The sequence below is a fragment of the Lagenorhynchus albirostris genome, chromosome 2 (assembly GCF_949774975.1).
Source record: "Lagenorhynchus albirostris chromosome 2, mLagAlb1.1, whole genome shotgun sequence".
NCBI classification, from domain to species: Eukaryota; Metazoa; Chordata; class Mammalia; order Artiodactyla; family Delphinidae; genus Lagenorhynchus; species Lagenorhynchus albirostris.
The window spans coordinates 127,653,988-127,678,588 of record NC_083096.1 but is presented as its reverse complement, the minus strand read 5'-3'; the positions used below and the strand labels follow the sequence as shown (position 1 = coordinate 127,678,588).

General features: G+C 41.9%; 1 protein-coding gene across 2 annotated transcripts in view; it reads right to left on the bottom strand.

Moving 5' to 3' along the window:
- Positions 1-24,601, bottom strand: part of WLS (Wnt ligand secretion mediator) — a 113,473-nt gene that overhangs the window by 6,690 nt on the left and 82,182 nt on the right. For both annotated transcript variants that reach the window (XM_060139772.1, XM_060139773.1), the window contains exon 11: positions 18,555-18,708. In XM_060139772.1, coding sequence (XP_059995755.1) covers positions 18,555-18,708 — 154 coding nt within the window. The remainder of the gene's footprint in view (positions 1-18,554; positions 18,709-24,601) is intronic.

Below are 24,601 nucleotides of genomic sequence, written 5' to 3'. Positions count from 1 at the left end.
TCCTGTGTGCAGGGCATCGATGGTGTACCCCTGAGAGATGAAGCCTTTGCTCCGGGCTGAGGGTTAACATCAGCCTGTGTTGCAGTTTGTTTCTGCCTGGGAAGACATCCAGAATGATTCGCAGATTGACTATGGAAACAGGTAAAAGGAAAAGCTTTAACGAAAAGGCATCAGAAGCACGGCAGAAAATGTGAATGGTCCTTGAAAGAGAAGGTCTAAAGTATCTTTGCTAAATTAAAGAAAAAAAAGTATATGTATATCTATATATATGTATACACATATATACATATATACACATCAGATGATTATATGTAAACAGATACATATGTATACATTGATAGTCTCATTATATATACATATATATATATATATTTTTTTTTTTTTTTTTGCGGTACGCGGGCCTCTCACTGTTGTGGCCTCTCCCGTTGCGGAGCACAGGCTCCGGATGCACAGGCTCAGCGGCCATGGCTCACGGGCCCAGCCGCTCCGCGGCATGTGGGATCTTCCCGGACCGGGGCACGAACCCAAGTCCCCTGCATCGGCAGGTGGACTCTCAACCACTGCGCCACCAGGGAAGCCCTCATTATATATATTTTTAACACATTAAAAACTATTCAGTTTTATTAATTAACGTATATGAAGTACACACATAGTCTAAATAAAGCCTTTCAAAATCCACTGTATGATCCAATCAAAATACAGATTACAAGCATTCACAAACATTCCTGCTCTTCTGATATAAGAATCTGAGAATTGGGATCTCTATGGTTTACAAAACTAAGGGTAATCGTTTAGTAAACATGGACGTAAATTAATTTTACAACCATATATATATAGACTGATTTGAATGTGTTTACACCAACACTGCAGCTATGGTGGATCCACCGACAGTTAGGACCCTGGAGAACCACACCCCTGCGGCACCAATCAGCCGCTGACAACATGAAAACATTCTCGCTTGGACACCCTGGCTGGAGCTGTCCTGCCACGTCCCATGTTTCAGGAGGCAGAGGAGGAAGTCTTATCTCCTAGATCAGACTGCTAGCTCTGTGAGAACAAGCCTGTGTCTTTGTCACTCATCCTCTCAAACCCAGCACAGTGCGAGGCGCTGAGGCACTCGCTGGTTCATTGTTAAGGCTCATTTTCCGAGCCACACAATAAACAGAATTACGTGAGAGAAAATGTTCTTTGGAAACTGACCCTTTCTCAAACCTGCTGCCCGCTGTCTCTCTGTCCATTCCTTGACCAAAAGGGAGAAGCAAAAGTCTGTGCTCTCTGCTTTCATTTCCTTCCTATCCACTCCCCCTCCACACACACACACACACACACACACACACACACACACACACACACACACACACACACACACACACATTTCTCAGCATCTCCCTCCATCTCCCAAACAAAACAACACTTCTCAATGGTTTTTTCTCTCTCCTTAGCCCCTCTGGCCTCTGCTGCATCAGAAACTGCTTGCCAAGTTCCTGGAAATGAGCTTTCTCCAGAGCTCCACTCAGGATCCATCTCACGAAGGCAAGAAGAGCCACATACCTAGGATTCATTCTCCATAGCAAGAGATCCAAATTCTTGGCTCTGGACCTTAAAAGCTAGAGTGGGGAGGGAGTCCAAGCCAGTTAAAAATAAAAACTTTCCACAAGAAAGGAAAAGGAGCATGGGAAGGCTGAGGAAGGAGGAGGAATGCCATCCAGAGAGTCGGAGAATTTAAAAATACACTGTAGGGCAGTGTGGGAAGATGAGGAGTTTGCATCTCCCCACAACTTGGGCACCGGCAGGATGCTGGTGGGGTACCTCGAAGCCCAAGGTGACAGGAGGAACCCCCAAGCGAACTGGCAGGACGTGGGGGGACTGAGGAGGTAGGAGAAGTGGAGGCCAGACAGGACCGGTGCCCTTGAGGGGTGGCTGAGAGGGGAAGGGGGTTCACCCTTGGAGGCTTGGATCAGGGGGAGCACACACAGCGCATCACCTGCCCAACCATCCAGAGAAGTCTGCCTGATTCTCAGGCCAGGTCCTACGCCCACAGAGGGCCACTCCAGGCTGCGTGGGTCCTGGGGGCATAGGAGGGAGACGCGGAGGAGATCAGGAGAGGCACGCAGGAGGGGGCCTCCAGGACCGGAAGAGCGGGAGAGGAGCAGAGGGAGTTGGCCCCACCCACTTGAGCCCGGGAAACCTACTGAGCTCCCAGGTGGGGCCCCAAGTGCTCTGAGACCAGAGGCGGGAGGGAGGCACACCTGGGCCCCTTCTGTTCCATTGAGCCTAAGCCCCACCCCCAACACCCCCAGGGCCTTTTCCAGTCCTGTGGGTCCTAAGCATAGGGCCTGCCCACTGCCCAAACACCACCCCTGCTTAGGCCCCGCCCTACACAGCCAAGGCCTTTTCCACCTTTTCTTCTTTTCTCCTCCTCTTTTTAATTATTGTGGTTCTGTTTTGCCTTCCATCTGTTGTTTCATCTCTATTTTTATTTTTACATTCTTTCTAACATATCTGTTAATTTCTTGGTATAATTTTATTTTTCACTTTGTTATTGTTCTCCCCCACTTTTTTTTTTGGCTGCTCCGGGCAGCTTGTGGGATCTTGGTTCATGAGCCGGGGGTCTGGCCAAAGATCCTGCAGTGGGAGCTCCGAGTCCGAACCACTGGACTAATAGAGAACCTCAGACTCCAGGGAACATTCATCAGAGTGGGGTCTCCCAGAGGTCCTCATCTCAGCACCAAGACCCAGCTCTACCCAACAGCCTACAAACTCCAGTGTTGGAAGCTTCAGGCCAAACAACCAGTAAGACAGGAACACAATCCCACTCATCAAAAAAAAAAAAAATGAGATGGCAAAAAAATATGTCACAGATGAAGGAGCAAGGTAAAAACCTATAAGACCAAATAAATGAAGAAGAAATAGGCAATCTCCCTGAAAAAGAATTCAGAGTAATGATAGTAAAGATGATCCAGAATCTCAGAAATAGAATGGAGGCACTGACTGAGAAAATACAAGAAATGTTTAAGAAAGCTGTAGAAGAAGTAAAGAACAAGCAAACACAGATGAACAACACAATAACTGAAATGAAAAATACACTAGAAGGAATTAGTAACAGAATATAACTGAGGCACAGGAACGAATAAGTGAGCTGGAAGACAAAAGGGTGGAAGTACCTGCCGAGGAGCAGAATAAAGAAAAAGAATGAAAAGAATTGAAGACAATCTCAGACACCGCTGGGACAACACTAAATGCACCAACATTCAAATTATAGGGGTCCCAGAAGAAGAGAAAAAGAACGGGTCTGAGGAAATATTTGAAGAGATTATAGTGGAAAACTTCCCTAACATGGGAAAGGAAATAGTCACGCAAGTCCAAGAAGCACAGAGAGTCCCATCCAGGATAAACCCCAAAAGAAACACATCAAACCACATATTTATCAAACTAACAAAAATTAAATTCAAAGAAAAAATATTAAAAGGGAAAAACAAAAAATAACATACAAAGGAAATCCCATAAGGTTATCAGCTGACTTTTCAGCAGAAACTCTGCAGGCCATAGGGAGTGGCAGGATATACTTTAAGTGCTGAAAGAGGAAAACCTACAACCAAGATTACTCTACCCAGCAAGGATCTCATTCAGATTCAATGGAGAAATCAAAAGCTTTTCAGACAAGCCAAAGCTAAGAGAATTCAGCACCACCAAACCAGCTTTACAACAAATGCTAAAGAAACTTTTCTAGGCAGGAAACACAAAAGAAAAAGACCCACAAAAACAAACCCAAAACAATTAAGAAAATGGTAATAGGAACATACATATCAATAATAACCTTGAACATAAATGGACTGAATGCCCCAACCAAAAGACACAGACTGGCTAAATGGATACAAAAACAAGACCCATATATATGCCTGTCTACAAGAGACCCACTTCAGACCTATGGACACATACAGACTGGAAGTGAAGGAATGGAAAAAGATATTCCATGCAAATGGAAATCACAAGAAAGCTGGAGTAGCAATATGCATATCAGATAAAATAGATGTTAAAATAAAGACTGTCACAAGAGATAAGGAAGGACACTATGTAATGATCAAGGAATCAATCCAAGAAGAAGATATAACAATTATAAATGTTTAGGCACCTAACATAGGGTGCATAAACCCACCTCAAGACATAAGGCCAATGCTAACAACCATGAAAGGAGAAATCGACAGTAACACAATAATAGTAGGGGACTTTAACACCTCACTTAAACAAATGGACAGATCTTCCAAACAGAAAATAAATAAGGAAACACAAGCTTTAGATGACACAATAGACCAGATAGATTTAATTGATATTTATAGAACATTCCACCCTAAAGTTGCAGAATACACTTCTCAAGTAGACACAGAACATTCTCCAGGATAGATCACCTCTTGGGTCACAAATCAAGCCTTGGTAAATTTAAAAAAATTGAAATCATCAAGCATCTTTTCTGACAACAATGCTATGAGACTGGAAATCAATTACAGGAAAAATACTGTAAAAACCACAAATACATGGAGGCTAAACAGTGAGCTACTAAATAACCAAGAGATCACTGAGGAAATCAAAGAAGAAATTAAAAAAATACACAGAAACAAATGACAACGAAAACATCATGACCCAAAACCTATGGAACACAAAAGCAGTTCTAAGAGGGAAGTTTATAGCAATTCAATCTCACCTCAAGAAACAAGAAAAATCTCAAGTAAACAATCTAACCCTAGACCTAAAGCAATTAGAGAAAGAAGAACAAAAATACCCCAAAGTTAGCAGAAGGAAAGAAATCATAAAGATCAGATCAGAAATAAATGAAAAAGAAATGAAGGAAACGATAGCAAACATCAATAAAAATAAAAGCTGGTTCTTTGAGAAGATAAACAAAATTGATAAACCATTAGCCAGACTCATCAAGAAAAAAGGGGAGAGGACGCAAATCAATAAAATTGGTAAAGAAAAAGGAGAAATCACAACTGACACCACAGAAATACAAAGGATTATAAGACACTACTACAAACTATATGCCAATAAAATGGACAACCACGAAGAAATGGACAAATTCTTGGAAAGGTACAATTTTACAAGACTGAACCAGGAAAAACTAGAAAATATAAACAGACTTATCACAAGTAATTAAATTGAAACTGTAATTAAAACTCTTCCAACAAACAAAAGTCCAGGACCAGATGGCTTCACAGGCGAATTCTATCAAACATTTAGAGAAGAGCTAAAACTGATTCTTCTCAAACTCTTCCAAAAAATTGCAGGGGAAGGAACACTCCCAAATACATGCTACAAAGCTACCATCACCCTGATACCGAAATCAGAAAAAGATATTACAAAAAAGAAAATTATAGACCAATATCACTGATGAACATAGACACAAAAATTCTGAACAAAATACTAGCAAACAGAAGCCAACAACACATTAAAAGGGTCATACACCATGATCAAGTGGGATTTATCCCAGGGATGAAGAATTCTTCAAAATATGCGAATCAATCAATGTGATACACCATATTAACAAATTGAAGAATAAAAACCATATGATCATCTCAATAGATGCAGAAAAAGCTTTTGACAAAATTCAACACCTCTTTATGATAAAAACCCTCCAGAAAATGGGCACAGAGGGAACCTACCTCAACATAATAAAGGCCACATATTACAAACCCACAGCAAATATCATACCCAGTGGTGAAAAACTGAAAGCATTTCTATTAAGATCCGGAACAAGACAAGGATGTCTACTCTCACCACTCTTATTCAACATAGTTTTGGAAGACCTAGCCACGGCAATCAGAGAAGAAAAAGAAATAAAAGGAATACAAATGGGAAAAGAAGAAATAAAACTGTCACTGTCTGCAGATGACATGATACTATACATAGAAAATCCTAAAGATGCCACCAAAAAACTACTAGAACTAATCAATTAATTTGGTAAGGTTGCAGGATACAAAATAAATGCACAGAAATCTCTAGTATTTCTATACACTAACAACAAAAAAATCAGAAAGAGAAATTAAGGAAACAATCCCATTTACCATCGCAACAAAAAGAATAAAATACCTAGGAATAAACCTACCTAAGGAGGCAAAAGACTTGTACTCAGAAAACTATAAAACACTGATGAAAGAAATCAAAGATGACATAAACAGATGGAGAAATACACCATGTTCTTGGATTGGAAGAATCAATATTGTCAAAATGACTACACTACCCAAAGCAATTTACAGAGTCAATGCAATCCCTATCAAATTACCAATGGCATTCTTCAAAGAATTAGAAAAAATTTTACAGTTTGTATGGAAACACAAAAGACCCTGAATAGCCAAAGCAAACTTGAGAAAGAAAAACGGAGCCGGAGGAATCAGGCTCCTTGACTTCAAGCTATACTACAAAGCTACAGTAATCAAGATAGTATGGTACTGGCATAAAAACAAAAATATAGATCAATGGTACAGGATAGAAAGCCTAGAGATAAACCCACACACATATGGCCACCTAATTTACGACAAGGGAGGCAAGAACATACAATGGAGAAAAGGCAGCCTCTTCAATAAGTGGTGCTGGGAAAACTGGACAGCTACATGTAAAAGAATGAAATTAGGGCTTCCCTGGTGGCGCAGTGGTTGAGAGTCCGCCTGTCGATGCAGGGGACACGGGGTCGTGTCCCAGTCTGGGAAGGTCCCACATGCCGCAGAGCGACTGGGCCCGTGAGCCATGGCTGCTGAGCCTGCTCTTCCGGAGCCTGTGTTTCACAACGGGAGAGGCCACAACAGTGAGAGGCCCGTGTGTCGCAAAAAAAAAAAAAAGAATGAAATTAGAACACTCCCTAATACCATACACAAAAATAAACTCCAAATGGATTAAAGACCTAAATGTAAGACCAGACACTATAAAACTCTTAGAGGAAAACATAGGAAAAACATTCTTTGACATAAACCACAGCAAGATCTTTTTCCACTCACCTCATAATGAAAATAAAAACAAAAATAAACAAACGGGAACTAATTAAACGTAAAAGCTTTTGCACAGCAAAGGAAACCATAAACAAAATGAAAAGCCAACCCTCAGAATGGGAGAAAATATTTGCAAATGAAACAATGGAAGTAGGATCAATCTCCAAAATATACAAACAGCTCATGGAGCTCAATATCAAAAAAACAAACAATCCAATTTAAAAATGCATGGAAGACCTAAATAGACATTTCACCAAAGCAGACATACAGATGGCCAAGAGGCAAATGAAAAGATGCTCAACATCACTAATTATTAGAGAAATGCAAATCCAAACTACAGTGAGTTATCACCTCACACCAGTCATAATGGTCATCATCAAAAAATCTAGAAAAAGTAAATGCTGGAAAGGGTGTAGTGTAAAGGGAACCCTCCTGCACTGTTGGTGGGAATGTAAGTTGATACAGCCACTACAGAGAACAGCATGGAGGTTCCTTAAAAAACTAAAAATAGAACTACCATATGACCCAGCAATCCCACTACTGGGCATATACCCTGAGAAAACCATAATTCAAAGAGAGACATGTACCACAGTGTTCATTGCAGCACTATTTACAATAGCCAGGACATGGAAGCAACCTAAATGTCCATCGACAGATGAATGGATAAAGAAGATGTGGCACATATATACAATGGAATATTACTCAGCCATTAAAAGGAACGAAACTGAGTTATTTGTAATAAGGTGGATGGACCTAGAGTCTGTCATACGAGTGAAGTAAGTCAGAAAGAGAAAAACAAATACCATATGCTAACACATCTATATGGAATCTAAAAACAACAACAACAACAAAATGGTACTGATGAACCTAGTGGCAGGGAAGTAACAAAGACTTAGACATAGAGAATGGACTTGAGGACACGGAGGGGAGGGGGAAGCCTTGGCAAAGTGAGAGTAGCAGGGACATATATACACTACCAAATGTAAAATAGATAGCTAGTGGGAAGCAGCAGCATAGCACAGGGAGAGCAGCTCGGTGCTTTGTGATGACCTAGAGGGGTGGGATAGGGAGGGAGGCTCAAGACAGAGGGGATATGGGGATGTATGTATGCACGTGGCTGATTCACTTTGTTGTGCGACAGAGGCTAGTGCAATATTGTGAAGCAGTTATACTCCAATAAAGATATATTTAAAAAAATACAGTGTATCCCTCTCAGAGTTCATTTTCTAGGTTTCCATGTAATATTCCAAATTAGCTTTTTCCAAGGAGCTTCAAAATTTTGACAAACGCTCCATAATTCCTACGATACATTGTGTGATCTGGCGGCGGATGAAGAGATGAAAAGGGAAGAGGGCAGAGAAGGAAAATGATCGGAGAACCCAACTTGGAAGAGCCTTTTCCAAATGCACAGGGCACGGCACCAGCCAGGTAAGCTAAGGGCACAACAAGCTGCTAGGGGCTTACGGGCTTCTGCAAAGTCACAGTGGGTCATGTCACCACTGCACGGCTGCTAAATCGTGTGACTAAAAATTGTGTTTATGATCAGAACAGGGTCCCAAAAGAGTCTGCCTGCTAGATTGCTTGAATGTTTTTCAACAAGGGCCCTATTGGCATTTGGGGCAGGATAACTCTTTACTATAAGGGACTGTTTTGCTCCTTGTAGGACATTTAGCATCCCTAGAATCTGGCCACTAAATGCCAGTGGCACGTCCCTGTCATAAATGACAATCCAGGACAGCCAGGGACATTTCCAAACACTTTGCAAGGGATTCAGTGCATACGACCTCCTGTTGAGAATAGCTTTTGAGCTTTCTGTGAAATTACTGATCTGTGCGTTGTCTAGACTTCAACAACAGCAACAAATCTGTTGGGGAACAAATCAAGTTCTATTCTCAATGGCAAGGTTCGAAGCCTAGGAGGGTGGCTGCTGTGCTGAGTAAGACGTCCTCATGGGAGCTGCCTAACACTTGGCTTGCGGCTCAAGCATCTGACGCCACAGGGTGGCAGGCAGTCATCCTGCCTCTGCAGGCCTGGCCACAGCTCTGGCCTCCCATGTGCCTGAAAGTGCTGGGCTTGGGCAAATTCTCACCAGTGTTTAGAAATCCCTTAGGTGTGACGGAATCACCCTCTGGGCTACCACTTTATGAAAGGAGGTGCTCTTCTGCCCCTTCCTCGCTAACAGGAATGGAGAGAACCATAGAATTTTACGGTCCCAAAAGATTTTAAGAGATCATGTACAGGTGGGAGAAGTGGTGCACAGAGAGGGAAGCAGTTCGCCACCAGTCCCACAGCAAAAACAACCAGAATAGTTTATGTCCATAAAGTGCTGTAGCACGCGGTCAGTACTCAATAACTGTTACCCGCTAGGATTATTATTCCAACATCCCAGGAAGTCCAGCCATTGCTTTAGGTAGTATTTCCCTGGAAGGCAGGAACTCCACCTACTAGGTTCCTGCTTAATACTCTCAAGTCAAGGACAAGTCCATATGGTTTCTGTTAAAGTCCAAGAGGATGGCCATGAAATGAAATCAAGATTCTTGTTCACAAGCCCAGAATCCCTTCCTTTGGCATTATGGAGGGCCACTAAGAGACTACATGCTCCCATTACCATGCATATAGTAAAACACAGAGTGCTAGCAGTGGAAAGGAAGCTGAAGGCTACCTGGCTCACAAGCTTTGTAGAAGGGAAGTCAATCAAACCAAGAGTTGGGCAGGTGGGTAGGTGAGCCAAAGGTCTTTATTCTTGCCCAGGACCCATGGCCAGAGATGGACTTGATAGTGTGACAGGAAGTCATGGAGTAGAAAGGAGGAGAGGCCTGGTGTCTAGGATGCTTTTGTACAGAAGAGGCAGGTGTAATACTGGGGACAGATGGTGGCTGAGACCATTCCACGACCCTTGACCCTCAGCACAGATGCCCTCCTGTCCCTGCTCCATCCCTCATGTCATCTCAAGATGACTCATCTCAAGATGACCTATCTCAAGATCACTGGCCCGTCTGTGAAATAAGAAAGCTAATCTAGAACTCTTATTTCTAAAGCATTAATGCACTCAACATTTTCAAAGCACCCTTAAGAACCGATCCTGGCCCTTAAGGAGTTAAGTTCCAGCAGGAGAGAGAAGGCACAGGCAAACTCACCTACTACACCTACACGGTGAGTGTCATGTGAAAAGCGTAGTCATGTTCCCCCAGGCCTGCTCTTCAGAACACCAGTTCCAAAAGATACCATGCCTGGAAAAAGGGTTCCAGGGCCAAATGATTTAATAATTTGGAAGTGGGACTACCCTGGTGGTCCAGTGGTTAAGACTCTGTGCTCCCAATGCAGGGGGCCTGGGTTTGATCACTGGTCAGGGAACTAGACCCCACATGCCACAACTAAAGATCCTGTATACCACAACTACAGATCCGTGTGCTGCAATTAAGACCCAGCGCAGCCAAACAAATAAATAAATAATTTTTAAAAATAATAATTTGGAAGTGCTGTTACCCCCACCCATTTTAGAAGACATAGTACAAATTAATGTGCTAAAGGCATTAAGATACCTTGCAGTAAAATCATATTAATGCTGATTAAAAACCCAGTGATTCTCAAACTCATTTGACTACTAAAGCCTACCAACATCCCATGGCAACAATATTCTACCGAATGTAACTTGCCAGACTCCAACTGGGGTGATCAGGAATGGGTTTGAAGGAGGAGGAAACATTTTGAATGGACCCAAAAGACGAGTAGGGTTTTATCAGGCCCAGATGGAGGGGGGATATGAATCCATCGACTCAGCAGACACTTGCTGAGCACTTCCTATGAGCAAGGCCGACCCTTGGTGCCACGCAGACATGCAGACCTTAAAGCCCTGATCTCTGCTTCAGGGCAGAGTGAAGGGCACTGGCTCTGATTTGACAAAAAGCATCTTTTGTTTGGGGGATAGGAGGCACGTGGCCAGGGTAAAGCAGGCATGAAAACGGGAAGAAAGAATAAGGGTGGAGCCAGACAATGTAGGCCTAAGTATGCAAAGAAAAAGGAGCTCTCAGGACTTCCGGGAAGATGGCGGAAGAGTAAGACGCGGAGATCACCTTCCTCTCCACAGATACACCAGAAGTACATCTACGCGTGGAACAACTCCTACGGAGCACCTACTGAACGCTGGCAGAAGACCTCAGACCTCCCAAAAGGCAAGGAACCCCCCACGTACCTGGTTAGGGCAAAAGAAAAAACTAAACAGAGACAAAAGGATAGGGACGGGTCCTGCACCAGCGGGAGAGAGCTGTGAAGGAGGAAAAGTGTCCACACACTAGGAAGCCCCTTCGCGGGTGGAGACTTCGGGAGGCGGAGTGGGGGAGCTTGGGAGCCGCGGAGGAGAACACAGCAACTGGGGTGCGGAGGGCAAAGCGGACAGATTCCAGCGCAGAGGATCGGGCCGACCGGCACTCACCAGCCGAGAGGCTTGTCTGCTCGCCCGCCGGGGCGGGCGGGACTGGGAGCTGAGGCTCCGGCTTTTGTCGGAGCGCCGGGAGAGGACTGAGGTTGGCGGCGTGAACACAGCCTGCAGGGCGTTGGTGCGCCGCGGCTGGCCGGGAGAGAGTCCGGGGAGGGGTCTGGACCTGCCGAAGAGGCAAGAGACTTTTACGTCCCTCTTTGTTTCCTGGTGCACGAGGAGAGAGGATTAAGAGCGCTGCTTGAGAGGGCTCCAGGGACGGGCGCGAGCCGCGGCTAAGATTGCGGAGCCCAGAGACGGACATGGGACGCTGAGGCCGCTGCTGCCGCCGCCAGGAGGCCTGTGTGCGAGCACAGGTCACTAGCCACACGCCCTTCCGGGGAGCCTGTGCAGCCCGCCACTGCCAGGGTCCCGGGATCCGGGGACGGCTCCCCCGGGAGAGCGCACGGCACCCTCAGGCTGCAGCGTCACGCCGGCCTCTGCCGCTGCAGGCCCGCCCCGCACTCCGTGACCCTCCCTACCCCCCGGCCTGGGTGAGCCAGAGCCTCCGAATCAGCGGCTCCTTTAACCCCGTCCTGTCTGAGCAAAGAACAGACGCCCTCCGGCGACCTACACGCACAGGCGGGGCCAAATCCAAAGCTGAGCCCCTGGGAACTGTCAGAACAAAGAAGAGAAAGGGAAATCTCTCCCAGCAGCCTCAGAAGCAGCGGATTAAAGCTCCACAATCAACTTGATATACCCTGCATCTGTGGAATACCTGAATAGACAACGAATCATCCCAAATTAAGGAGCCCTGTGGATGAAAGGCTCTTGGTGCTGCAGCCAGGAGTCAGTGCTGTGCCTCTGAGGTGGGAGAGCCAACTTCAGGACACTGGTCCACAAGAGGCCTCCCAGCTGCACATAATATCAAACAGCAAAAATCTCCGAGAGATCTCCATCTCAACGCCAGCACCCAGCTTCACTCAACGACCAGCAAGCTACAGTGCTGGACATCCTATGCCAAACAACTAGCAAGACAGGAACACAACCCCACCCATTAGCAGAGAGGCTGCCCAAAATCATAGTAAGTCTACAGACACCCCAAAACACACCACCAGACGTGGACCTGCCCACCAGAAAGACAAGATCCAGCCTCATACACCAGAACACAGGCACTAGTACCCTCCACCAGGAAGCCTACACAACCCACTGAACCAACCTTAGCCACTGGGGACAGACACAAAAAACAACAGGAACTACGAACCTTCAGCCTGCAAAAAAGGAGACCCCAAACACAGTAAGATAAGCAAAATGAAAAGACAGAAAAACACACAGCAGATGAAGGAGCAAGATAAAAACCCACCAGACCTAACAAATGAAGAGGAAATAGAATTCAGAATAATGATAGTAAGGTTGATCCGAAATCTTGGAGATAGAATGGACAATAGAATGGACAAATTGCAAGAATCAGTTAACAAGGACCTAGAAGAACTAAAGATGAAACAAGCAACGATGAACAACACAATAAATGAAATTAAAAGTACTCTAGATGGGATCAATAGCAGAATAACTGAGGCAGAAGAACGGATAAGTGACCTGGAAGATAAAATAGTGGAAATAACTACTGCAGAGCAGAAAAAAGAAAAAAGAATGAAAAGAACTGAGGACAGTCTCAGAGACCTCTGGGACAACATTAAACGCACCAACATTCGAATTATAGGGGTTCCAGAAGAAGAAGAGAAAAAGAAAGGGACTGAGAAAATATTTGAAGAGATTATAGTTGAAAACTTCCCTAATATGGGAAAAGAAATAGTTAATCAAGTCCAGGAAGCACAGAGAGTCCCATACAGGATAAATCCAAGGAGAAATACGCCAAGACACATATTAATCAAACTGTCAAAAATTAAATACAAAGAAAACATATTAAAAGCAGCAAGGGAAAAACAACAAATAACACACAAGGGAATCCCCATAAGGTTAACAGCTGATCTTTCAGCAGAAACTCTGCAAGCCAGAAGAGAGTGGCAGGACATATTGAAAGTGTTGAAGGAGAAAAACCTGCAACCAAGATTACTTTACCCAGCAAGGATCTCATTCAGATTTGATGGAGAAATTAAAACCTTTACAGACAAGCAAAAGCTGAGAGAGTTCAGCACCACCAAACCAGCTCTACAACAACTGCTAAAGGAACTTCTCTAGGCAAGAAACACAAAAGAAGGAAAGGACCTACAATAATGAACCCAAAACAATTAAGAAAATGGGAATAGGAACACACATATCGATAATTACCTTAAATGTAAATGGACTAAATGCTCCCACCAAAAGACACAGATTGGCTGAATGGATACAAAAACAAGACCCATATATTTGCTGTCTACAAGAGACCCACTTCAGACCTAGAGACACACACAGACTGAAAGTAAGGGGATGGAAAAAGGTATTTCATGCAAATGGAAACCAAAAGAAAGCTGGAGTAGCAATTCTCATATCAGACAAAATAGACTTTAAAACAAAGACTATTAGAAGAGACAAAGAAGGACACTACATAATGATCAAGGGATCGATCCAAGAGGAAGATATAACAATTGTAAATATTTATGCACCCAACTTAGGTGCACCTCAATACATAAGGCAAATACTGACAACCATAAAAGGGGAAATCGACAGTAACACATTCATAGTAGGGGACTTTAACACCCCACTTTCACCAATGGACAGATCATCCAAAATGAAAATAAATAAGGAAACACAAGCTTTAAATGATACATTAAACGAGATGGAGTTAATTGATATTTATAGGACATTCCATCCAAAAACAACAGAATACACATTTTTCTCAAGTGCTCATGGAACATTCTCCAGGATAGATCATATCTTGGGTCACAAATCAAGCCTTGGTAAATTTAAGAAAATTGAAATTGTATCAAGTATCTTTTCTGACCACAACGCCATGAGACTAGATATCAATTACAGGAAAAGATCTGTAAAAAATACAAACACATGGAGGCTAAACAATACACTACTTAATAATGAAGTGACCACTGAAGAAATCAAAGAGGAAATCAAAAAATACCTAGAAACAAACGACAATGGAGACACAACGACCCAAAACCTGTGGGATGCAGCAAAAGCAGTTCTAAGGGGGAAGTTTATAGCAATACAAGCCCACCTTAAGAAGCAGGAAACATCTCGAATAAACAACCTAACCTTGCACCTCAAGCAATTAGAGAAAGAAGAACAAAAAAACCCCAAAGCTAGCAGAAGGAAAGAAATCATAAAAATCAGATCAGAAATAAATGAAAAAGAAATGAAGGAAACAATAGCAAAGATCAATAAAACTAAAAGCTGGTTCTTTGAGAAGATAAACAAAATAGATAAACCACTAGCCAGACTCATCAAGAAAAAAAGGGAGAAGACTCAAATCAATAGAATTAGAAATGAAAAAGGAGAGGTAACAACTGACACTGCAGAAATAAAAGAGATCATGAGAGATTACTACAAGCAACTCTATGCCAATAAAATGGACAATCTGGAAGAAATGGACAAATTCTTGGAAATGCACAACCTGCCAAGACTGAATCAGGAAGAAATAGAAAATATGAACAGACCAATCACAAGCACTGAAATTGAAACTGTGATTAAAAATCTTCCAACAAAGAAAAGCCCAGGACCAGATGGCTTCACAGGCGAATTCTATCAAACATTTAGAGAAGAGCTAACACCTATCCTTCTCAAACTCTTCCAAAATATAGCAGAGGGAGGAACACTCCCAAACTCCTTCTACGAGGCCACCATCACCTTGATACCAAAACCAGACAAGGATGTCACAAAGAAAGAAAACTACAGGCCAATATCACTGATGAACATAGATGCAAAAATCCTCAACAAAATACTAGCAAACAGAATCCAACAGCACATTAGAAGGATCATACACCATGATCAAGTGGGGTTTATTCCAGGAATGCAAGGATTCTTCAATATACGCAAATCTATCAATGTGATAAACCATATTAACAAACTGAAGGAGAAAAACCATATGATCATCTCAATAGATGCAGAGAAAGCTTTTGACAAAATTCAACACCCATTTATGATAAAAACCCTGCAGAAAGTAGGCATAGAGGGAACTTTCCTCAACATAATAAAGGCCATATATGACAAGCCCACAGCAAACATCATCCTCAATGGTGAAAAACTGAAAGCATTTCCACTAAGATCAGGAACAAGACAAGGTTGCCCACTCTCACCACTATTATTCAACATAGTTTTGGAAGTTTTAGCCACAGCAATCAGAGAAGAAAAGAAAATAAAAGGAATCCAAATCGGAAAAGAAGAAGTAAAGCTGTCACTGTTTGCAGATGACATGATCCTATACATAGAGAACCCTAAAGATGCTACCAGAAAACTACTAGAGCTAATCAATGAATTTGGTAAAGTGGCAGGATACAAAATTAATGCACAGAAATCTCTGGCATTCCTATATACTAATGATGAAAAATCTGAAAGTGAAATCAAGAAAACACTCCCATTTACCATTGCAACAAAAAGAATAAAATATCTAGGAATAAACCTACCTAAGGAGACAAAAGATCTGTATGCAGAAAATTATAAGACACTGATGAAAGAAATTAAAGACGATACAAATAGATGGAGAGATATACCATGTTCTTGGATTGGAAGAATCAACATTGTGAAAATGACTCTACTACCGAAAGCAATCTATAGATTCAATGCAATCCCTATCAAACTACCACTGGCATTTTTCACAGAACTAGAACAAAAAATTTCACAATTTGTATGGAAACACAAAAGACCCCGAATAGCCAAAGCAATTTTGAGAACGAAAGAAGGAACTGGAGGAATCAGGCTCCCAGACTTCAGACTATACTACAAAGCTACAGTTATCAAGACGGTATGGTACTGGCACAAAAACAGAAAGATAGATCAATGGAACAGGATAGAAAGCCCAGAGATAAACCCACGCACATATGGTCACCTTATCTTTGACAAAGGAGGCAGAAATGTACAGTGGAGAAAGGACAGCCTATTCAATAAGTGGTGCTGGGAAAACTGGACAGCTACATGTAAAGGTATGAAATTAGATCACTCCCTAACACCATACACAAAAATAAGCTCAAAATGGATTAAAGACCTAAATGTAAGGCCAGAAACTATCAAACTCTTAGAGGAAAACATAGGCAGAACACTCTATGACATAAATCACAGCAAGGTCCTTTTTGACCCACCTCCTAGAGAAATGGAAATAAAAACAAGAGTAAACAAATGGGACCTAATGAAACTTAAAAGCTTTTGCGCAGCAAAGGAAACCATAAAGAAGACCAAAAGACAACCCTCAGAATGGGAGAAAATATTTGCAAATGAAGCAACTGACAAAGGATTGATCTCCAAAATTTATAAGCAGCTCATGCAGCTTAATAACAAAAAAACAAACAACCCAATCCAAAAATGGGCAGAAGACTTAAATAGACATTTCTCCAAAGAAGATATACAGAGTGCCAACAAACACATGAAAGAATGCTCAACATCACTAATCATGAGAGAAATGCAAATCAAAACTACAATGAGATATCATCTCACACCAGTCAGAATGGCCATCATCAAAAAATCTAGAAGCAATAAATGCTGGAGAGGGTGTGGAGAAAAGGGAACCCTCTTACACTGTTGGTGGGAATGTAAATTGATACAGCCACTGTGGAGAACAGTATGGAGGTTCCTTAAAAAGCTACAAATAGAACTACCATATGACCCAGCAATCCCACTACTGGGCATATACCCTGAGAAAACCATAATTCAAAAAGAGTCATGTACCAAAATGTTCATTGCAGCTCTATTTACAATAGCCCGGAGATGGAAACAACCTAAGTGTCCATCATCGGATGAATGGATAAAGAAGATGTGGCACATATATACAATGGAATATTACTCAGCCATAAAAAGAGACGAAATTGAGCTATTTGTAATGAGGTGGATAGACCTAGAGTCTGTCATACAGAGTGAAGTAAGTCAGAAAGAGAGAGACAAATACCGTATGCTAACACATATATATGGAATTTAAAAAAAAAAATGTCATGAAAAACCTAGGGGTGAAACAGGAATAAAGACACAGACTTACTAGAGAATGGACTTGAGGCTATGGGGAGGGGGAAGGGTAAACGGTGACAAAGCGATAAAGAGGCATGGACATATATACACTACCAAACGTAAGGTAGATAGCTAGTGGGAAGCAGCCGCATAGCACAGGGAGATCAGCTCGGTGCTTTGTGACCGCCTGGAAGGGTGGGATAGGGAGGGTGGGAGGGAGGGAGATGCAAGCGGGAAGAGATATGGGAATATATGTATGTATATAACTGATTCATTTTGTTGTGAAGCTGAAGCTAACATACCATTGTAAAGCAATTATACTCCAATAAAGATGTTAAAAAAAAAAAAAAAAAAGGAGCTCTCAGACGTGTTGTTTACCAGGTCACCTCTTCCATGTTAACAGCACTGGCCCAGGCAGTAATGTTCATTTCCCTCTGCCATGGCTGGTAGAGAAACCCCAGGCAAGCCTCTCCCTTCTCTGGGTCTCAGTTTCCTCATGTATAAAATGACTGGACTGACTAAGTTCTCCAAGGCTCCTTGCAGCAGCACCAAAGACAGCACATACTAGCACTTAAGGGGAGGGAGGCTATGGGGACAGGAGAATAGCTACCAGTTTGGATGTGTCAACAGGCTTGCAGGAAAATGAGCAGAGGAAAAACAAAGCTAGCTCCACTTCCACCCAGGGCTCAGTCCCCATCCACCCAATATCTCAGATTGTGGTTCTCAAACTAGAAGAATAAATGTAGCACACTTTCCAACAGTCAGTTTTGTTCAAAAAATTGAGGAAAGTAAATTTAATTACTGTACTAAGACTGGGAGATATTGTAGACTAGAATGCAATATTCCCAATGTATTTTAAAGATTTTTTTAAATGAGGACTTAATAGAAATATCTGCCCTATGCTGGTGTTTTGTCTTATGGCCCCAGAGTCCCTGGAGGTGTTCATTCACACTTGGAGGGAACATTCGACTGGGGAACCCAGAGCCTTTGCTATCTAAGTCTTGTAGAGACAGAAGCCTACTTATCCTGATTAAAGCTATGCCAAAGAGGCTGGAACTCACCATTAGACTGGTCTTCCCCATAGTTCTTATGGGATGGTGCATACAAGAACATCAAAGCGAAGACATACAGGTTCCACATGCCATAGATGCCTGTAAAAAAGGCACTGTTCACTTGGACCGTGACGCCGCCCCACTTCCAATGGCCTTCAGTCACCTACAGGATAAAGGAGTGACATTCAATTGGAACCAAGAAGAAACAACTCCAACATAGGAACCAACTAACACAAACACCAAGTCTCTTCCATATATGTGAAAGTGAAGGGCCGTGTAAGATTCCATCTTTTAATCTGAATCATACTAGTATGAATTTAGGGTTAACTGAGGGTTTACTATGTGTCAGGCACAAAGTCAGTGGTTCTCATCTTGGCTGCATCAGCCTCACCTGGGTACTGTCTCTTCCTAAAACAGCAGCACATAATTATCCCTAATTTAATGAAACGGCATTTGAGTCTCAACGCTCATCTACAATTATAGTTCCTCCTCTGCTACCTGTCTTCCCAGCTGGACGTAAACTCCCTGCAGGCAGAGACCAGTTCTGGTTTGTTTTCTGCCGTATCTTCAGCACCTGATATACCACAGGGTTGGTTAAATAAACAAATGGGTCCTCGGAGTGAGTAGTTTTCCTGAGTGGGGCAGTATGGAGAAGCAGAAGGACACAGGCTTGAAGTCAGAGACCTGGATTCAAGTCCAGGCTCTACCACTCACTTTCTGTTTAATGTAAGAGAAGTAGGATTAAGACTCTAAACTTCAGTTTTCTGAAGTGCAAAACAAAAACTTGCAGGGTTACTAAGGAGAATTAAGTAAAAATATTTCTAGAAATTTCCTAGCAAACACTCAAAAAATCTTATTTCATAATGTCACCCTAGGTAAGTCACTCACGAAGGTAATTACGAAGCTTTCATGTGCTTTACAGTTTGGCAAGAATGTTTTGGGGCTGGTTTTGTCTATGTTAATGACTTGGTAATTGTTTTAAGGGCTGATGACATATGGATTGCACTAAGAACTGTCAAGAAAACTGCTGAGCAGAGGAACTAATAATTTGTGCTAGCTCTGAGATCAATGAAATGATTTTGACCACTTCTGCTTGCTCCAGGAAATCCTAAATGGGAGTAAAAGAAAGTACTGGACTGATGTTCTTGTGATGAGGCTGGGTTATATAAACCATATCTAGGAGCCCCTCCTTCTAGGAGCTAAAGTGTAAGATGGCAAGCTACCTCTAAATGTTCATGACTTAAACAAGCAGGTTGATTTCACCTCCTGTTTATGAGGCAGTGGGTCTATATTCATTTGGTACCCTCTGTATAACCCATGACCCACAGGGGCCCCAGGCAGAATAAAGCTATAAGGACAGGTATTTCCTTCTGAAAGACCTAGAGTGTCAGTTAACCAGGTTAATGGATTACAGACTTGCCAGTTTTAGTTTGGCCTTGTTAATACATAATTTTCATTTTTGTGATTCATAAACAAACCACCACCACTAACTCTTATTTACTTTGGGAAATAATTCACTTTATATGACATGCTCAGGAAAGTTTTTATGGCAAAGAAGGATTTCATAACCATCAATGATTTTAGAAAAACGTACCAGCATTCAAGCTATTTAGGACTGCTTCTTAGAAACATCTCCAAATGTCACTCTTCTTACTTTTAAGTACAGAATATCCTAACTTTATAAAAATTACAATACTTAGAGCATACTTAAGATGATTTTTAATGCATATAATGGAAGGGGAGAAGTAGCCTTAAGATAGTTTTTGGAAATCCATGTACCTGCTCTCATAACAAAGGGAACTCTTCTTTATGTGATCAAGGAGGGGAAATGAGGCTGGGAGAGCTAAAGGTAATGTGGAGTAAGGCAGTTCTTATTTTCTTCTACTCTGTTAAGGCAGTGGGCCCCTCAGCTAGGGGAAGGGCCTGCAGGAGAGCCTGCTTCCCATAATATAAGCTGGGAATACTCAGTATTGACAACTTTGCTGAAATTGATTCTCGCTGGGACTGGCATAACTGATCCATCTAAGGAAACACCTCCCTGCATGCCTGGTACACAATGGCGCTCTACAGACAGATATTTGTTGAATCAATACGGGCAAAAGCACAGGGATGAGTGCAAGAACGCCAGCACAAATACAGGGAGGTAGAAAGGGTGTACAGAAAGAGTCACTTTTAGGAAATATCTAAGAAATAAAAAAATATTGCAGTCCATAGTAAACCATAATAATTACACTTAAAAGTAAAAGGAGTAGTCAATGACCTAATGAGTAGTCAATAGGTCAAATCATTTAAATACTGCTCTCTACTATATTCCTTTATTATCAGTTAAAACAAATCGTCAACGTAGATATTAACAAAGCTAAGACTTGTAGAAATAATAACAAGGATAATGATAGTTAACATGAAATAATAACAAGGATAATGATAGTTATTCAGTGCTAATGATGTGTCAGGCACTATACTAAGAACTGTACGTGGAAGATATCATTTAGTCTTAATAACAATTCTATGAGGTAGGCAGGTAATATCTCCACTCAACTGGTGGTAAACTGTGACACAGAGTATCTTGCCCAGGATTGCTCAGCCAGAAAGGTGTGGCTCTAACCCACCAGAAAGGTGGGTGTTCTTAACCATTATACAACACAAGAGTAGGAATATTATCTTAAATAGGATGAGTCTCTTAGTTAGAGAGACTAAGAGGCAACTATTAGGTCAAATTTCCTTTGAAATTCACTTAATTGAGCACAATATTTATACAGTATGTGTGTGTATATATATATACACACATATACATACACAGGTTTTTATATTCAAATCTGTAATTATATGAACTATGTATCCCAGATGTAGTAATGTTTGGTATATAACAAACTAGATATATATATATGCAAAATACAGTTTTACAGTAGAAGCACTGAAATGAGATGCTTATACTATGAGGGATGCATTGGAACCAGGACTGGCTGAGGAAACAGTAGATTCAAGCCCCCGTCCCATGCTTGCTTTGGGACACCTGCACTTGTTTAAAATGCAGTTGCAGAATTACCCATACTATTTGATTTGTAATCTCTAAATGCATTACTTCCTGCTGAGGGCAAGGAGTTGAATTTGCATAAATGGACTGTATACATAATGTCACTCTACTGTTTGGAGACCCCATTGTGCTTTCCCCTCTTCTCTCTCAATTACTCATGCCTGAGACATCCTGAGCTCCGAGTACATTCCCACCAATATGTACCACAATAAGCAGCCTCAACAGAGCAGGCCTTGTAAATCCAAAATCTTATTAATGGCAAGGCAAAGAGGTGACAGTCACCCCCTTTAAACTTCCAGAGAGAAAAATCAGGTAGCCCCAACCAAAAAAACAGAAAAAAAGAAAAGAATCTCCCCTCTGCCTGAAGTCTTAATTCTAAAAGTCCCCGTTTTTCCTGATTTCACATTTGAACAATTTACTTTTGTGTGAAACCACCCAATTATACCCCTGTAGCCAAGTGAAGGTCAAATCCCTTTACACCCAGTAGTCTTGACAACCAACATTCCACTTTACAACGAGATTTCCAAATCCCAGACACAGGCTCTCTTACTGGAAACATTTCCTCTGTAAGTAACAGAATGAAGTGATCACATACAAAAAAAGAACTGGGGAAGGCTCTCTGGGAGTTTGCTGCACGTGGCTCAACCTAAATGTCAGGCACCTGGAATCCCCTTAGTGAAGGTCAGTGACCATCTTTCCTGCATTGCACTTCTGTTCCCTACTGCCTGCCATCCCTAAATGGAATGCTTCTTTCTTTTCCAGAGGGAAGGGGCTAAAATACCAGACTGTGACGTGCCATCACTTGGTTGCTATGACTGAGGCCATTTAAATGGCAGGCATTAAAAGACTGCACCTCAGTACCCAACTACAAAGCCTCAAGGTCACTGCATTCCACAGCTTCCGTCGGCCTTTCATTCCTGGCCTCAGAGCTTCAATATCCTGGAGAGATCCCTTCGCATTATATTTCATGAGGCTTAAATGCAAGCTCTCCCAGCAAGCCTGAGAGTATAATGGGAGTTTTAATACATTCCTTTTACCTAAGGCTGGGATCTATTTCAGAAAGTTACCCAATAGGTTTTCTTTCAGGTGAGCTCATTGCTGAGACATTCCAAAATGACATTAAAAAATAAATCCTCTGATGATTGTATTAATACAGTACCTGGGACACTGAGAGTTATGCCTGAAAACGTCTTAGATATCTATAAATAAACCTTAAAAAAAAAAAAAAACCCAGCAGGAGGACTGTAAAGAGCTAATGGAATCCAAAAGACCTCATCGCTACCCCCTTAGAGTTGAAATCCACTCCAGGCCAACTGTCGCAGCAGATATAAAAAGCCAGCCACAGGCTGCAGCCGTGTTAGAAAATACTGGGCAGCAGAATATGAATCTTTTTCTCCAAAGAAAAGCCACAAACTCTGCGACTTGGAAGGTTGGTCTCCTTTGCTTCAGAAAGGTGTACTAATGAAACATGCACCAGATTAAATTTGGGCAACATGTAGCCAGCTTAAAGATCAGCCCAAAATCCCTCTTGCCTTCAGATGGGAGAGACGCTCTGCAGAAACAAGAGAGTAAGTGGGATGGGATGGGGCCATGGGGCAATGACTTCAGCTTTCTAAAGTAGCAGAAGCACGTGTTAGGAGCAAAGGGGTCCTTTCTTTCTGCCTCCCTGAGAACGTATCTTGGTATTACCTTTTACTCCTCAGCCCATCTTCCTCGAGGTTCTGTTTCTCCAAGGAGTGTGTCCTGTTCTCGCAGCCTTGCAGAACTGGTTGTGTTAAGTGTCACAGTGCATTACTGAGGGACTTGAGGACTGAAAAGCATTTTGGGCACATGAGGGAATCAGCCAAGGGATAAGTCTGGTCTCAGACACCCTTGTCTGAGCCTCAGCTGGTTGAATAAAAAACTCATTCAGAATCTGAAATATTTTTACTGCATTTGGAGTGGAGGGTGAAGTTTCCAAGGCTTTATAAACAAACAGTCTGATACAAACACAGCACTGTTATAGGTCAAAGCAGAGGTGGTGCACAGAACCTCTGAAGATGTGTATGTATATTTGTTGTATTTTTTTCTATTCACATCAGCCTTCAGCAGCAGCACTCACACTGCTCGGTGGGTGTAGCCAACAGGGCTCTAGGGATTAGAGGTACCCTTGGGTATCCTTGGATAGAATTCAAGGGGTCCATGAACTAGAGCAGGAAAAAATTATGTCTTTATTTTCTTTACGTCTTTATTTTTATAAAATTAAAATGGTATAAAATTTTTTATAAAAAATATTTTTTATAAAAAATTTTATAAAATTTTTATAAAATTGCGTCTTTTCAGTCTCTAACTGGAAGTTACCATTTCTTTCAATTATGAATGTAAGAAACAAATCCCCATAATATTAGCAATACCTGTAATTCTGTCACCAATAGAAATCATATTTTCATATCGATTACACTTATATTTCTGAAATCTCTGTAATATGTATAACTGCAAATATACATCGCCTATCTATCTATCTATGTATCTGTATGATTCCCTTTGAAATCCAAAGTATTTTGTTCATTTCAAAACATTCAAAGAAGAGGCCTTTGGATGTTTGGAAGGCCATGGCCTTCACCTAAGGTTACCTAAGGGGTCCAGGACACAAAAAAGCTTAGGAGCCCCTCTCCTAAAAGGAAGCTTGCTAGCAAAATGGGGCAAGTCTTGTCCTAAGGCTCTATTTGCACTACTAACATTCTCACTTTTAATCAAATATAGGGATGACAGAGCAGCCGGCAAAGAAAATCAAGAGACTGGGTTCTGGTGCCTAACTCACTGTGTGTCCTCTGGTACAGCACTCACCCTGCTGCTATTCATAAGAGCGCAGCTACCCACGCTCACAGCTTGCCAGGCCCTCTGCAAATCACTCTGCAAGCATTACTTCATATGATCCTTACAGCCGCCTTCTTCAGGTGGTGCTATTATTATATCCATTTTATGGATAAGAAAATTAAACCTTAGAAGTGTTCAGTAATCCATCCATAGTCCCACCCAGTTG